Raw genomic sequence first — 14,592 nt, forward strand, 5'->3', positions numbered from 1 at the left:
GAAACCATCCACCAACAGCATCTCAGTCTTGTCAGGATTGAGTCTCAGTTTGTTAGTTCTCATCCAATCCATTGTCGCAGCCAGGCAACGGTTCAGCACATCGACTGCCTCACCTGAAGATGTAAAGGAGAAGTAGAGCTGCGTGTCATCAGCATACTGATGACAACGCACTCCAAAACTCCTGATGACCGCCCCCAGCGGCTTCATATAAATGTTAAAAAGCATGGGAGACAGAACCGAACCCTGCGGGACCCCACATTGGAGAACCCACGGTGTCGAGCAATGTTCCCCAAGCACTATCTTCTGGAGACGACCCGCTAAGTAGGAGCGGAACCACTGCCAAGCAGTGCCTCCAACTCCCAATTCCGCAAGCCTCTCCAGAAGGATACCATGGTCGATGGTATCAAAAGCCGCTGAGAGGTCAAGGAGAATCAACAGAGTTACACTCCCTCTGTCTCTCTCCCGACATAGGTCATCAAACAGGGCGACCAAGGCAGTCTCAGTGCCAAAACCAGGCCTGAACCCCGATTGAAATGGATCTAGATAATCGGTTTCATCTAATAGCGCCTGGAGCTGGTCAGCAACCACTCGCTCCAAGATCTTGCCCAGGAACGGAACATTGGCTACTGGTCTGTAGCTGCTGAAATCCTCTGGGTCCAAGGAAGGTTTTTTCAGGAGTGGTCTCACTGCCGCCTCTTTCAGACAGCCAGGGACCACTCCCTCTCGTAAAGAGGCATTAATCACTTCCTTGGCCCAGCCAACTGTTCCTTCCTTGCTAGTTTTAATTAGCCAAGAGGGGCAAGGATCCAGTACCGAAGTGGTCGCACGAACCTGTCCAAGCACCTTGTCCACATCCTCGAACTGAACCAACTGAAACTCATCCAACAAAACATGACAAGACTGTGCTCCAGACACCTCAGTAGGATTAACTGCTATTAAATAGGAGTCTAAGTCCCGGCGAATGCATGAGATCTTATGCTGGAAGTGTTCAGCAAATTTATTACATCGAGCTACCGATGTATCTGCCGTATCTTGTAGGCCTGGATGAAGTAGGCCACGAACCACTTTAAAAAGCTCCCGTGGGCGTGAGAGAGATGACTGAATAGTGGCGGCGAAATGTTGTTTTTTTGCCGCCCTCACCGCTCCTACATAGAGCTTAGTAGAAGCACGAACCAGCTCATAATTGCATTCGTCGGGAGTTCGTCTCCATCTCCGCTCAAGCCGCCTCCTGTCTTGTTTCATCGCTCTCAGCTCCGGAGTATACCAAGGAGCTGTATGAGCTCTACATAGGAGAGGGCGCGCAGGAGCGATCGTGTCAACAGCCCGGGTCATCTCTGTATTCCACAGATCGACCAGGGTTTCGACAGGAGCGCCAGTCTTATCAGCCGGAAAAACCCCCAGAGCCTTTTGAAAACCTTCAGAATTCATTAGTCTCCGGGGGCGGACCAATTTAATAGGTCCCCCACCCTTGCAGAGGGAAAAGGCTACTGAAAGTCTAAACTTCAGCAAGCAATGATCTGTCCATGACAACGGGAGAGATGTAAAACTCCCCACATCCAGATCACTATCCCCATGTCCAGTAGCAAAGACCAGGTCAAGAGTATGCCCCGATGTATGTGTTGGGCCACTAACATATTGAGACAGCCCCATGGTTGTCATGGTGGCCATGAAGTCCTGAGCTGCCCCAGACAAAGTAGCCTCAGCATGAATGTTGAGATCTCCCAGTACTAATAGTCTGGGGGATCTCAACAGTATCTCCGAGACCACTTCCGTCATCTCAGTTAGGGAAGCCATTGGGCAGCAAGGTGGGCAGTACACCAAAAGGATTCCCAGTCTGTCCCTCTGGCCCAGCACAAGGTGCAAACACTCCAGACCAGTGATTGCATGGACATGGTGCTTGGTGAGTGAGATGGAACTCTTATAGACCACAGCAACCCCACCTCCCCGACCCTCAGATCTACCATGATGCTGAACCAGATACCCCGGTGGGCAGAGCTGGGAGAAACTAACTCCTCCCTGTTCGCCCACCCAGGTCTAGGTTATACATGCCAGATCGGCCACCTCGTCCACAATCAAATCATGGACGAGGGAGGTTTTATTATGTACCGATCTGGCATTAAAAAGCAGCAACTGGAGATCTGAGAGTTGGCTGATAGGACAACCAACAACCCTGCGGGTATGAGAAGGACCAGAACGCGGCACAGCCACTACATGTCTGGGCCGCGTTCTCCTTACCTGGCACGTCCAGGAGGTTTTTCCTAAAAAGAAGCAACTGTGTGTGAAGGGGGCTGTCGGAAAGATAGGCACCACACAGTCTTGCTCACGGTTGCTTTCTGCTGTTTTTATTTCTGAATTTGTACAGCTATATTTTACAGAATGCATTAATGCAGTTTGATACACCCCAAACCCTGTCACCCGAGACTGACTGATTGTAACACAAGGGTATAAAACAAGACCAAATTATTATTATTATTTAAAGAAACACCACCACCTCACATTCTCCATCAAGAGTCTGCAATGACCCCCATTTTAAGTAACTCCAGACCGTACCTCAAAACTGGGCTCTAATTTAGTTGAAAAGAAAGGCACTGTGAGAAAAGAAAAAAATAAAATAAAAATAAAACCCCAAACAAACATTGTACATATATATACAGACTGGAAAAAAACAAAACAAAAACAAAATTACATTTTTATATTATTTTAAATTCCTTCTGCAGCTTTGTTGGTTTAATACACACTTTTTTTTTGTAAATTGTAAACCTTCACTTGCAAAAAAATACAAATACACACTCAATGCTTTTAGACAAAATATTTTCTCACTAATACAGATGCAATACTTTTAAAATATCGTGTTAAGTGCTTTGTTACAATAAAGACTCCCTGATCAGCCATCCGCCTGCAGAGACTAACGAGATACTTTAATGCATTATATATATATATATATATATATATATTTAATATATCTTTTTTCTGAAGGTTTATATTTTATATATATATATATATTCATATATTTACAGCTCTGCCATAGATTCCTTCACCTTTGGTTAAAAAGTTAAAGCCCTCTCCATTCTGATAGCATATACAATCTCTTTCCCCCCCTCTTTCGTTAAAAAACATATAATTTTGCAAAATAAGAAAAGAAATTTGTTCCCGTGAAACGTTATACATTCCTCATCTTCTGGCTGTGAAGGGTCAAGCTTGAGACATTCCACTGCACAGACTTTTAAAGAAAGGTTTTCTTCCCAGCCTCGTTTGCACACACACAATCGATCTGACTATTAAAAATTCACATAATTGGGAAGCAAAAGAAAAAAAGAAAAAGAAACATAAAACCCGTGTATTATACACTTTCTCTCTCTTTTCCAACTGCCTGCACTCTGGGCTTCGAGAGGCACTCCATTGTGTGACAAAAAGAAGAAGAAGAAAGCTTGTTTTCCTAAAGTGTTACAAGTATGCTTTGGACATCGCCCCCTTCCTTCCCCCAAATCAGACCGTCTTTGTCCGCCGCCCACTAGAAAAAAACATGTCCTTCTTTAGCAAGCCTTTGGAAGTTCGGGTGCGCCTTCTACTGTTGAGACGCGGTACTGCATCTTGGTGTTAGTGATGGCACCGTGCTTCTGGCGAAGATGAAGGCGGAGTTGGCTTTTGTGGCGAAAATGTAGGTTGCACTTTTCACACTGAAGTGAGGGTGGGGGAAAGAGAAGAAGAAGAAGGAAGAATTTGAGGAGCACATTGCTAAGAACATAAAAACCAACAACAAAAAATTCTATAAATACATTCAAAGCAGGAGACCATCTAGGGAGACAATTGGACCCTTGGATGATAAGGGAGTCAAAGGTGTACTAAAGAACGATAAGGAGATTGCAGAGAAGCTAAATGAATTCTTTGCATCTGTCTTCACAGTGGAAGATATAGGGCAGATCCCTGAACCTGAACTAACATTTGCAGGAAGGGATTCTGAGGAACTGAGACAAATAGTGGTAACGAGAGAGGAAGTTCTAAGCTTAATGGACAATATAAAAACTGACAAATCACCGGGCCCGGATGGCATCCACCCGAGAGTTCTCAAAGAACTCAAAGGTGAAATTGGTGATCTGCTAACTAAAATATGTAACTTGTCCCTCGGGTCCTCCTCCGTGCCTGAGGACTGGAAAGTGGCAAATGTAACGCCAATCTTCAAAAAGGGATCCAGAGGGGATCCCGGAAATTACAGGCCAGTTAGCTTAACTTCTGTCCCTGGAAAACTGGTAGAAAGTATTATTAATGTCCAGTGGACATAGTGTACTTAGACTTTCAAAAAGCGTTTGACAAGGTACCTCACCAAAGGCTTCTGAGGAAGCTTAGCAGTCATGGAATAAGAGGAGAGGTCCTCTTGTGGATAAGAAATTGGTTAAGAAGCAGAAAGCAGAGAGTAGGAATAAACGGACAGTTCTCCCAATGGAGGGCTGTAGAAAGTGGAGTCCCTCAAGGATCGGTATTGGGACCTGTACTTTTCAACTTGTTCATTAATGACCTAGAATTAGGAGTGAGCAGTGAAGTGGCCAAGTTTGCTGATGACACTAAATTGTTCAGGGTTGTTAAAACAAAAAGGGATTGCGAAGAGCTCCAAAAAGACCTCTCCAAACTGAGTGAATGGGCAGAAAAATGGCAAATGCAATTCAATATAAACAAGTGTAAAATTATGCATATTGGAGCAAAAAATCTGAATTTCACATATACGCTCATGGGGTCTGAACTGGCGGTGACCGACCAGGAGAGAGACCTCGGGGTTGTGGTGGACAGCACGATGAAAATGTCGACCCAGTGTGCGGCAGCTGTGAAAAAGGCAAATTCCATGCTAGCGATAATTAGGAAAGGTATTGAAAATAAAACAGCCGATATCATAATGCCATTGTATAAATCTATGGTGCGGCCGCATTTGGAATACTGTGTACAGTTCTGGTCGCCTCATCTCAAAAAGGATATTCTAGAGTTGGAAAAGGTTCAGAAGAGGGCAAGCAGAATGATCAAGGGGATGGAGCGACTCCCTTACGAGGAAAGGTTGCAGCATTTGGGGCTTTTTAGTTTAGAGAAAAAGCGGGTCAGAGGAGACATGATAGAAGTGTATAAAATTATGCATGGCATTGAGAAAGTGGATAGAGAAAAGTTCTTCTCCCTCTCTCATAATACTAGAACTCGTGGACATTCAAAGAAGCTGAATGTTGGAAGATTCAGGAAAGACAAAAGGAAGTACTTCTTTACTCAGCGCATAGTTAAACTATGGAATTTGCTCCCACAAGATGCAGTAATGGCCACCAGCTTGGATGGCTTTAAAAGAAGATTAGACAAATTCATGGAGGACAGGGCTATCAATGGCTACTAGCCGTGATGGCTGTGCTCTGCCACCCTAGTCAGAGGCAGCATGCTTCTGAAAACCAGTTGCTGGAAGCCTCAGGAGGGGAGAGTGTTCTTGCACTCGGGTCCTGCTTGCGGGCTTCCCCCAGGCACCTGGTTGGCCACTGTGAGAACAGGATGCTGGACTAGATGGGCCACTGGCCTGATCCAGCAGGCTCTTCTTATGTTCTTATGAATTAATTAGGGTTCTATTTATTTATTGATTAATTATTTAGAATATTCCTATCCCGCCCTTCGACATCTACAGTAGGGCACTCAGGGCAGCTCACAATGGAATTATACACAGAAAAACACAGACACAAAAATTAAAATAGATAAAAATGCATAAAACACAGTTAAGAAATCTAGGGGGTGATATTAAAAGGGGACTAAAAAGGAAAAACTAAAAGGGGGGGAATCAAATGAGATGAACTCATATATATATATATATATATATTAAAAAACAGACTAAGATAGGCATTTGGTTTATTTTCATAGAAATAGAACTGTAGAGTTGGAAGGGGCCTATAAGGCCATCAAGTCCACCCCCTGCTCAATGCAGGAATCCAAATGAAAGCATATCTGACAGATGGCTGTCCAGCTGCCTCTTGAAGGCCTCCAGTGTTGGAGAGCCCGCCACCTTCCTAGGTCAGTGGTTTCATTATCATACAATGGATTTAATTTTTAATTTAATTGTTTTGAAAAAGGAATATATGTAATGCAAGTACATCTTAAAACTGCAGATGAAGTATTGCTTCAGAACTATTTTTTTAAACCCATATACCGCTTTTACATTGACTAATCAACACCTGCTTCTTAGGGGAGGGACCACCGTTCAGTGGGAGAACACCTGCTTGGCATGCAGAAGGCTCCAGGTTCCATCCCCATCATCTCCAGGTCAAACAGGGAGAAAACCACAACTGAAACCATGGACAGCCGTTGCTGCCAGTTAGTGTAGACTAGGGACAGGGGTGGGGGGAGCAATTCAATTTGGTTTGCATTTCAAGCCAAATCTATCAAATCCGCGCTTTCCAAAGCAATATGAGAACTGAAACACAGCCAGCCTTGGAAATTAGAACTTATTCTGCAATGCAGTTCTCCAACCGAAGTTTACAAAAATGCATATAATAGGGGAAAGATTTCTTGTAACCAGGTGACATTGTTAGAATGAAATTATGTCTTCCCAAAATGCTCACTTAATAATAATAATAATAATAATAATAAATTTAATTTCTTCGTCGCCTATCTGGCCAATGGTCAGTCTAGGCGACTTACAAAATTATTAAAATACAATTAATAAAATACAGTAATACGATAAAAACAATAGATCTACAACAACAATATTAAAACTGGGTAGGAGGCATTACAATTATATCGATTAACCCTCCCCGGATACCCCGAAGGCCTGCTGAAAAAGCCAGGTCTTTAAGGCTTTCCGAAATACATTTAGGGAAGAGGCATGCCGGAGATCTTGTGGGAGGGAGTTCCAAAGAGTGGGGGCCGCCACTGAGAATGCCCTCTCTCTTGTACCCGCCAATCTGGCTGTTTTTGTTGGCGGGATTGAGAGAAGGCCCTGTGTGGCCGATCTTGTCGGGCGGCATAATTGGTGGCGTTGAAGGCGCTCCGTGAGATAAACTGGGCCGAAACCGTATAGGGATTTAAAGGTCAATACCAACACCTTGAATTGGGCTCGGAAAACAACTGGAAGCCAGTGTAGGTCGAACAACACTGGTGTGATGTGATCTCGGCGGCGACTATTCGTAAGTAGTCGAGCCGCCGCATTTTGTATCAGTTGTAATTTCCGGACCGTTTTCAAGGGTAACCCCACATAGAGCGCATTACAGTAGTCCAAACGAGAGGTGATCAGGGCGTGTACCACCAGTGGGAGCTGATGAACAGGAAGGTAGGGTTGCAGCCTTCGTATGAGGTGTAGTTGGTACCAGGCTGCCCGGCTCACTGCCGAAATCTGAGCCTCCATGGACAGCCTGGAATCAAGCACAACCCCAAGGCTGTGGACCTGGTCCTTTAGGGGTAAACTCACCCCATTGAACTTCAGGTCAATGTCACCCAACCTTCTCTTGTCCCCCACAAGTAGTACCTCGGTTTTATCAGGGTTCAACTTCAGCTTGTTCCTTCCCATCCATCCACTCACGGATTCCAGGCAGTTGGACAAGGTCTCCACAGCCAACTCTGGTGAAGATTTAAACGAGAGATAGAGCTGAGTGTCATCCGCATATTGATGACACTGCAGCCCAAATCTCCTGATGATTGCTCCCAGCGGCTTCATATAAATATTAAATAGCATGGGAGAGAGGATAGAGCCCTGTGGCACACCACAATTGAGAGGCCAAGGGTCTGATACCTCCTCCCCCAATGCTACCTGTTGGTACCTGTCGGAGAGAAAGGAACGGAACCACTGCAATACAGTACCTCCAATTCCCAATCCCTCCAGGCGAAGCAGAAGGATACTGTGGTCAACAGTATCAAAAGCCGCTGAGAGATCGAGGAGGACAAGAAAGGTGGATTCTCCCCTATCTAATGCCCTCCTCAAATCATCTACCAGAGCGACCAAGGCTGTTTCAGTTCCGTGACCAGTCCTGAAACCCGATTGGTATGGATCCAAATAATCCGTTTCATCCAAGTGTGCTGACAACTGGTTGGCCACCACTCGCTCAATGACCTTGCCCAGAAATGGTAGATTCGAAATTGGGCGGAAGTTATCTAACACTTGGGGATCCAAGGAGGGCTTCTTTAAGATGGGCTTTACAATTGCCTCCTTGAAGGCTGATGGCATCACACCCTCTTTCAAGGATGCGTTTACCACCGCTTTGATCCCCTCGCCCAATTTCTCTCTGCAGCTCACAAGGAGCCACGAAGGGCAAGGATCAGTAAGACAAGTGGTTGGCTTCACAGATGAAAGCACCTTGTCCACTTCCTCAGAAGGGAGAAGCCGAAACCGATCCCAATTTACCGGCTTGCAACTGGCCAACTCTGGTTCATCGACTGTGTCCACGGCGCGCGGGATCGAGCTCCGTAAGTGTTCGATTTTATCAGCGAAGTGTTTTGCTAATAGGTCACAGGAGGCCTTTGACTGTTCCAAGGGTTCCTGAGCAACTGGACTGACCAGGCTTCGGACCACCTGGAACAGCCTCCTGGGACAACACTCTGCAGACGCAATAGAGGCAGCAAAGAAAGCCTTCTTTCCTACCTTTATTGCCACTTGGTAGGCAGCTACTGCTGCTCTAACCTGTGTCTGGACATCTTCTGAGCGGGATTTCTGCCACCGGCGCTCTAGTCGTCTCACCTCCTGTCTCAAGCTACGCAACCGCGGTGTATACCATGGAGCTAGCTGAGTTCTATTCAGGGGGAAGAGGACGTTTCGGAGCCACCTGGTCTAATGCCCTGGTGATCCCCACATTCCACTCCTTCACCAGGGTTTCGACCGGGCGACCTTCAGCAGGTTCCAATTCCCCAAGCGCAGTCAGGAATCCATCCGGATCCATCAGGCGTCTGGGGCGGACCATTTTAGTAGGTCCTTCACCCCTGCGGAGGGGGCATGGGAACGAGAAGTCCATATTTACCAGGTAGTGGTCTGACCATGACACAGGAGTGGCATGAATCACTCCCAACTTCAGACCACTTCTCTCCTCTCCCAGGACAAATACTAGGTTGAGAGCATGACCGGCTACATGGGTGGGCCCAGTATTACTTAGGTACAGTTCCCAGGAAGCCATGGTTTCCAGGAAATCCCGAGGGGCTCCTATGACTTAACAACTGTTGCCACAAAGATTCAGCTCAGTGGCCATGCGGGGGGATTGGGGACATGAGCTGAGTCTCTGCTGAGCCAAGGTGGCAAGACTGGCCTTGCTGAATCAGTCAAAAAAGATCTGTTTACTACACCATTCTGTTCCCAAGAGGACCAGCCAAATGCCTCTGGGAAGATTTGAGAGTCAGTGTGTGAATGTTGAACTAGGACCTGAGAGACCAGGGTTCAAAAACCCCATTCAATGTGAAGGTCACTGGTGACCTCGGGCCAGTCACTATCTCCTGGCCTAGCCTGCTTCACAGGGCTGTTGTGAGGGTAAAACGGGAAGGGAGAGAGCTATGTTTGTATGCCACCTTGAGTTCCTTGGAGGAAAGGTGGGATATAAAAGTAGTAGTTATAACAACAAGACAACAGGAATAATGAAGCATTGTCCATGTGCGCATGATGATCTTCAGAGTGACAAGGGAACAGGTCCTTACCCTGAGAAGCTTACAGTTAACAGCTTTCGCTATCCTGGTGCACTCCAGAAGGTTTGGACTACAACTCCCATCAGCTGCAGCTGCCATGGCCATATGATGCTGTGGCTGATGGGAGTTGTAGTCCAAAACATCCAGAAGGCACCAGACTGGTGAAGGCTTGTTTACAATATTGCAGCAGCGCACAGAGCATTTCACTCACATGGTACGGCTTCTCTCCGGTATGGATCCGAAGGTGACTCTTGAGCGTCTGCAGGTGCCTGAAGCGTGTGCCACAGATTTCACATGGGTAGGGTTTCTCGCCAGTATGGATCAGCACATGAGCCCGCAGATGTGCTACCTAGCAAAAGGAACAGGTGCATCAAGAGGGGTGGTTTCCATGTGTTTGGGGGCCAAGACAAACCCTTCAAGGCCTGCAAGGAGCTCCAGACGGCTGAATATTTCCCCACGCTAGTTCAAAAAGCTTCCTTGTCATTGTGGCTACAAACCTGGACAAATCTTGCCCCGCAGGTCTCGCACTTGTAAGGCTTTTCTCCAGAGTGGATCCGCGTGTGAGTTTTCAGGTTGGCCGGCCGGTTGAACTGTGCTCCACAAATGCTGCAGCGATAAGGTTTCTCACCTGTCTCAACAAGTAGAAAGGATCTGGTTTAGTATTATGATCAAAAGCAAAAGACAAACGGAAGCTCCTGAAAAGAAAATGTCCTGCTATGAAGCTGTGGGTGGCTTGCCCAAAATGGGGGGCTTGGGTTTTTATAACTAAGAGGCCTAGACATTTCTGTTGCCTCATCTTCTACACAGAGAGCCACAAAAGTTGTATCTCCATAGCCCTAAACAGAGTGGCCCAGGAGACATAGTGATGGCCACCAACTTGCATGGCTTATACAAGAGGATTAGACAAATTCACGGAGGATAAGGCCATCAGCAGCTATTAGTCACAATGGCTATGCTTCTCTCTCCACTGTCGGAGGCAGTATGCTTCTGAATACCAGTTGCTGGGAATCACAAGTAGGCAGAGTACTATGGCGTTTTGGTAGGGTTGCCAGGTTCAGGGCCTGAGACTGATCCTGTATCTTTAGGAGAAGAGAAAGCCAGCCAAGTGCAGGTGTTCTGGCAACCCTGTAACGGGAAAAACCACATGGTGGAATTCTCCCTCCTCCACTGCACAACTTTTAAAGATACAGAAGACCTCTTGGAGGCTGGGCCTGGCAACCCTACGCTCTGGTCCTGCCTGCAGGCTTCCCACTGGGGCATCTGGTTGGGGCCTGTGAGGAAAAGACGCTAGACTGGATTCCACTTTAAACATTCATTTTAGCATGTGTTTTTAAATTGCTTTTTAAAAAATGTGTTTTTAAATTTGTATATTTGTTTTTTTTAATGTTTTTAATGGTTGTAAACCGCCCAGAGCACTTCGGCAATGGGGCGGTATACAAATGCAATAAATAAATAAATAAATGGCTTCCCCCAGTGAATCCTGGCAAGTGTAGTTTGTGAAGGGTGTTGAGAGTTATTCGGAGACCCCTGTTCTCCTCACAGAGATACTATTGCCAGAGTAGTTTGACAGTCAGTCCCTCTTCCCAGAGAACTCTGGCAATTGTAGTTTTGTGAGGAGAACAGGGGTCTCCTAACACCTCTCAGCACTCTTCACAAACTACACTTAACAGGATTCCTTGGGGGAAGCCATGTTGGTTTAAAGTGGAATAAATGTATAGTGTGAACGTGGCCTGGATGGGTCTAATCCAGCAGCCAGGCGTGCCTTGAAGTTTTCTCCGTCTTAATGATTTCCCTGGTCTTGTAGAACAAATCCCTGAGAGAAAAAGCACAAACACAGAGTACGTCTCGCATACTCTGCTGACCACTGTTTTGGGCTCCTCCTTAAATTTATGTAACGCTTGTCCTAAAGCACGTCATCCATTCTCTTAGTAATCTGTACAACAAGCACAGCCCTGCTAGGTAGGTCAGCAGAGCCCCCATATTACAGCTGGGGAACAAAGGCCAAAAGGCAGTGTCTGAGCCAAGACCAGCCACCAAGTTCACAGCCAAGGTGAGATTGTTTGAACTGGCAGCTTCTTTGCTTAAAGTTGACTCCTAACCAAAAGATACTGGATGTTTCAGATCCTTTTGCTACCACAGATCACAGAGTGCTCTACAAACAGCTTTGCATGTCAGAAATGCCGGCTGTCCTCTCCCTGCCACCCAACATACAGCCAAGCTCAGTGCCTTGAGCAAGGACACCTCCACGCTGCTCAAGGTGAGAGAGGTGTGACAACAGCTGCAAAATGGCTCCAGTAATCCAGGGGTGAGAAACCAGTGGGACCCTCCAGATGTTACTGGACTCCAGCTTCCATCATCCACAGCGATGGACAAAGGACTATGGGCATTGTAGTCCAACATAATCTGTAACCTTTTCACCTTTGCCCTCACGGAAGGTTTTCCGGGTGTATTTTCATTTCAGCCAGCCACAAAGGGAAAGATGGACATCTTCCTGGATTTCAAAATGGCTGCTGTGGGCCATAGCAACCGAGTCAACCATGTGATTTGACACTACGGACAACTCCACCTGTAATATGTTATGAACTAGGGATGGGGAACCTTTTTCAGCTTGAGGGCCACTTCCCCTTCTGGACAACCATCTGGGGGCCACATGCCGGTGGTGGGCAGGGCTAGCAGCAAAAGGGGGCAGAGCAATAGCTGTAAACATTGATTTTATTTCTATAGATACCCCTCCCTATCCTCTATCTAGACAAGCAAAAGGCACGATCAGAGTTCAAGGAAACATTTCAGCCAGGCAAAAACTGTCAAGGAGCGTGCAAAGCAGAGCCAGTGAGGGGTGTGGCCTCAGGATAGTACTTAGGGATGCGTTTGGCCTGAGGTTCCCCACCCTTCATTTAAACTGTTAACATGTGGTTCCTGGTCATTTGAATGCACGGTTCTTTTGACGGTAGAGTTTCTTTCCAAGTGACTCAGCAAAATAAACTTTTCTTTTGAATTTGCCACGTGCTTCACAGTCTCTCCAAAGCATCTCTTTTACAACCCTGCGAGATGGAACAAAACTGTTCCTCATTTCCAAGTGGAGAAGCTTGAGACCAAAGGATTAAGGTCACCCGGGGTCACCTGGCAAGCCTATAGCTGAGCAGGAATTTCAACTCAAAGCTAGGACTGGGACCGCATGGCTTTTCAGGTCAAGTGTCCATCCTGACTAGGGATGGACAGAACTGTCAGTTTTCGTTCTCTCTGTTGCTCATTTTTTCCAATCTTAAATTCAGTTCTCCACATTTTTGCAATTTTTTAAAAAATCCTAATGAAAATCCTTCAGCATTTTAGTATGAATTTCTCCTAATAAACACATTTTTATATGCAGTTTTGACTAAGGTACATATTTTTACAAGCAACCTCTCCTAATATAATGCATTTTTGTATGTTACTTTCACTCATATATTCATTTGTATGCATGCTTCCTCCTAATACGTGCATTTTGCTTGGTTGGGGAACTGCATTGCAAAATTCAGATATGTGCAAATTTTGAAGGATGGCTGTGCTTCACTTCTCACATTGTTTTCAAAAGTGTAGATGTGATAAGACTGGGCTATCAATGCAAACTGAATCAAATTCCTCCCCCTTCCCTAATCCTGACGGACCACTGCTTTGCACCAGCCCCTTGGTAGTTTTGAAGCGCCCTCCAAGAGGCCGTACCTGTGTGGACGGTTTTATGGCTGGCTAGGTTCCCCTTGTAGCGGAAGGAGGCCTGGCAACGGTCACACTTGTAAGGCTTGTCGCTGTGCATTTGGAGGGAGTGTCTCTTCAGCAAAGCATCTTCCGAAAACCGGCAGTGACACTCATTGCAGAAAAAGGTTCCGTTTTCTGTCGGAGACCGAGAAAGGAAGAGGGGACCGTCTGTGAGTTGAGCCAAGCACAGAAGCGCACACACAAAGGGTTTGCTTGCGCCATTGCTCTGGACCAGGTGGGGCAGTGGGGGGAGAAGAGGGCACTGAACTAGAATTCCAAGGGAACGCCACAAGGAACACTTGCCCGCTGGTAACTGCTGCTTGCCCTGGTTGCATGGTTAACCCAAACAGACCCAGCGCCAGCCCCCCACCAGCACAGAGGGGCAAATGCTAGGCCCACCATTACTGCTGACACACTGTTGGCACTGCAACCAGAGCTGATTCAGTTTTGCTTGCAGGGGGTGGGGTGTCCCCAAGCAAAATGCCAGGCATGCAGGTGGACCAGCTGGCCCCATTGACATGGTGGCCAAGGCTTCTATGCAAGCCAGGAACTCTGCTTGACACCGCAGCCTCCCCACCATCAAGTAAGTGACGGGGGCGGGTGCCAGCAGGGTAGCCCCCAATGTTCCACTGAAACCTGGAGCCAGGCCTGATCCTAGCAAATGTGTGCTTGGCCCTGGCCAAAGAGGTTTGTACAGCACTATGTGATCCAACTGGAGGAAAAATGGTTCTATCCTCCCCGCAGCAAAGGAAGTTATGAACCAGATGTTTCTGGAGCTAGAGCAAGATTTATTTATTTTTGAATTATTTTGAGCAGCTGTGAAAACTTTCAACCCAATTCTGAAAAATTTCAGTGTCTTGGATTGCTTTGTTAATATTTGTAATATTTGGGTTGTGGGGATGACACACTTAAAAAGGAGGTCCTGGATGTGTTCTTTTTTTTAATGGTGAAGGGGGGGCTGCCTGGGAAAGACTGGATTCCAGAAACAAACCATTTGATGATGACATTTGAAAAGGACAGCTTTTCAAAAACTCTGAATCGGAAAAGCCACCAACGCATTAGCCAAGCTGAGCCAACTGCAGAAGACGGGTTTCCAGTTTGGTGCATGCTTATCTCAAGAGGCTGAGGTTGGTTTGGGGGTGCCTATATAATTGGGGGAGGGGCAGAGGGAGCAAGCAGGGAAAACCGGAGTGCTTAGGAAACAGAGGAAGGTGTTTTTTAGTGAGCCAGGCCATTCATCTATCATGCTTGGGA

At 46.5% G+C, this 14,592-nt stretch overlaps 1 protein-coding gene across 5 annotated transcripts in view; it reads right to left on the reverse strand.

Moving 5' to 3' along the window:
• Window positions 1-2,320: 2,320 nt before the first annotated feature.
• The window catches only part of BCL6 (BCL6 transcription repressor), a 38,084-nt gene continuing 25,812 nt past the window's right edge, over window positions 2,321-14,592 (reverse strand). For 4 of the 5 annotated variants that reach the window (XM_061637605.1, XM_061637607.1, XM_061637606.1 and 1 more), the window contains 4 exons: window positions 13,306-13,473; window positions 10,104-10,234; window positions 9,818-9,955; window positions 2,321-3,677 (listed from right to left, as the gene is read on the reverse strand). In XM_061637605.1, coding sequence (XP_061493589.1) covers window positions 3,534-3,677; window positions 9,818-9,955; window positions 10,104-10,234; window positions 13,306-13,473 — 581 coding nt within the window. In that variant the 3' untranslated portion in view covers window positions 2,321-3,533. The remainder of the gene's footprint in view (window positions 3,678-9,817; window positions 9,956-10,103; window positions 10,235-13,305; window positions 13,474-14,592) is intronic. The other variant, XM_061637609.1, reaches the window with a different exon arrangement.

The sequence above is a fragment of the Rhineura floridana genome, chromosome 7 (assembly GCF_030035675.1).
Source record: "Rhineura floridana isolate rRhiFlo1 chromosome 7, rRhiFlo1.hap2, whole genome shotgun sequence".
Lineage (NCBI taxonomy): Eukaryota > Metazoa > Chordata > Lepidosauria > Squamata > Rhineuridae > Rhineura > Rhineura floridana.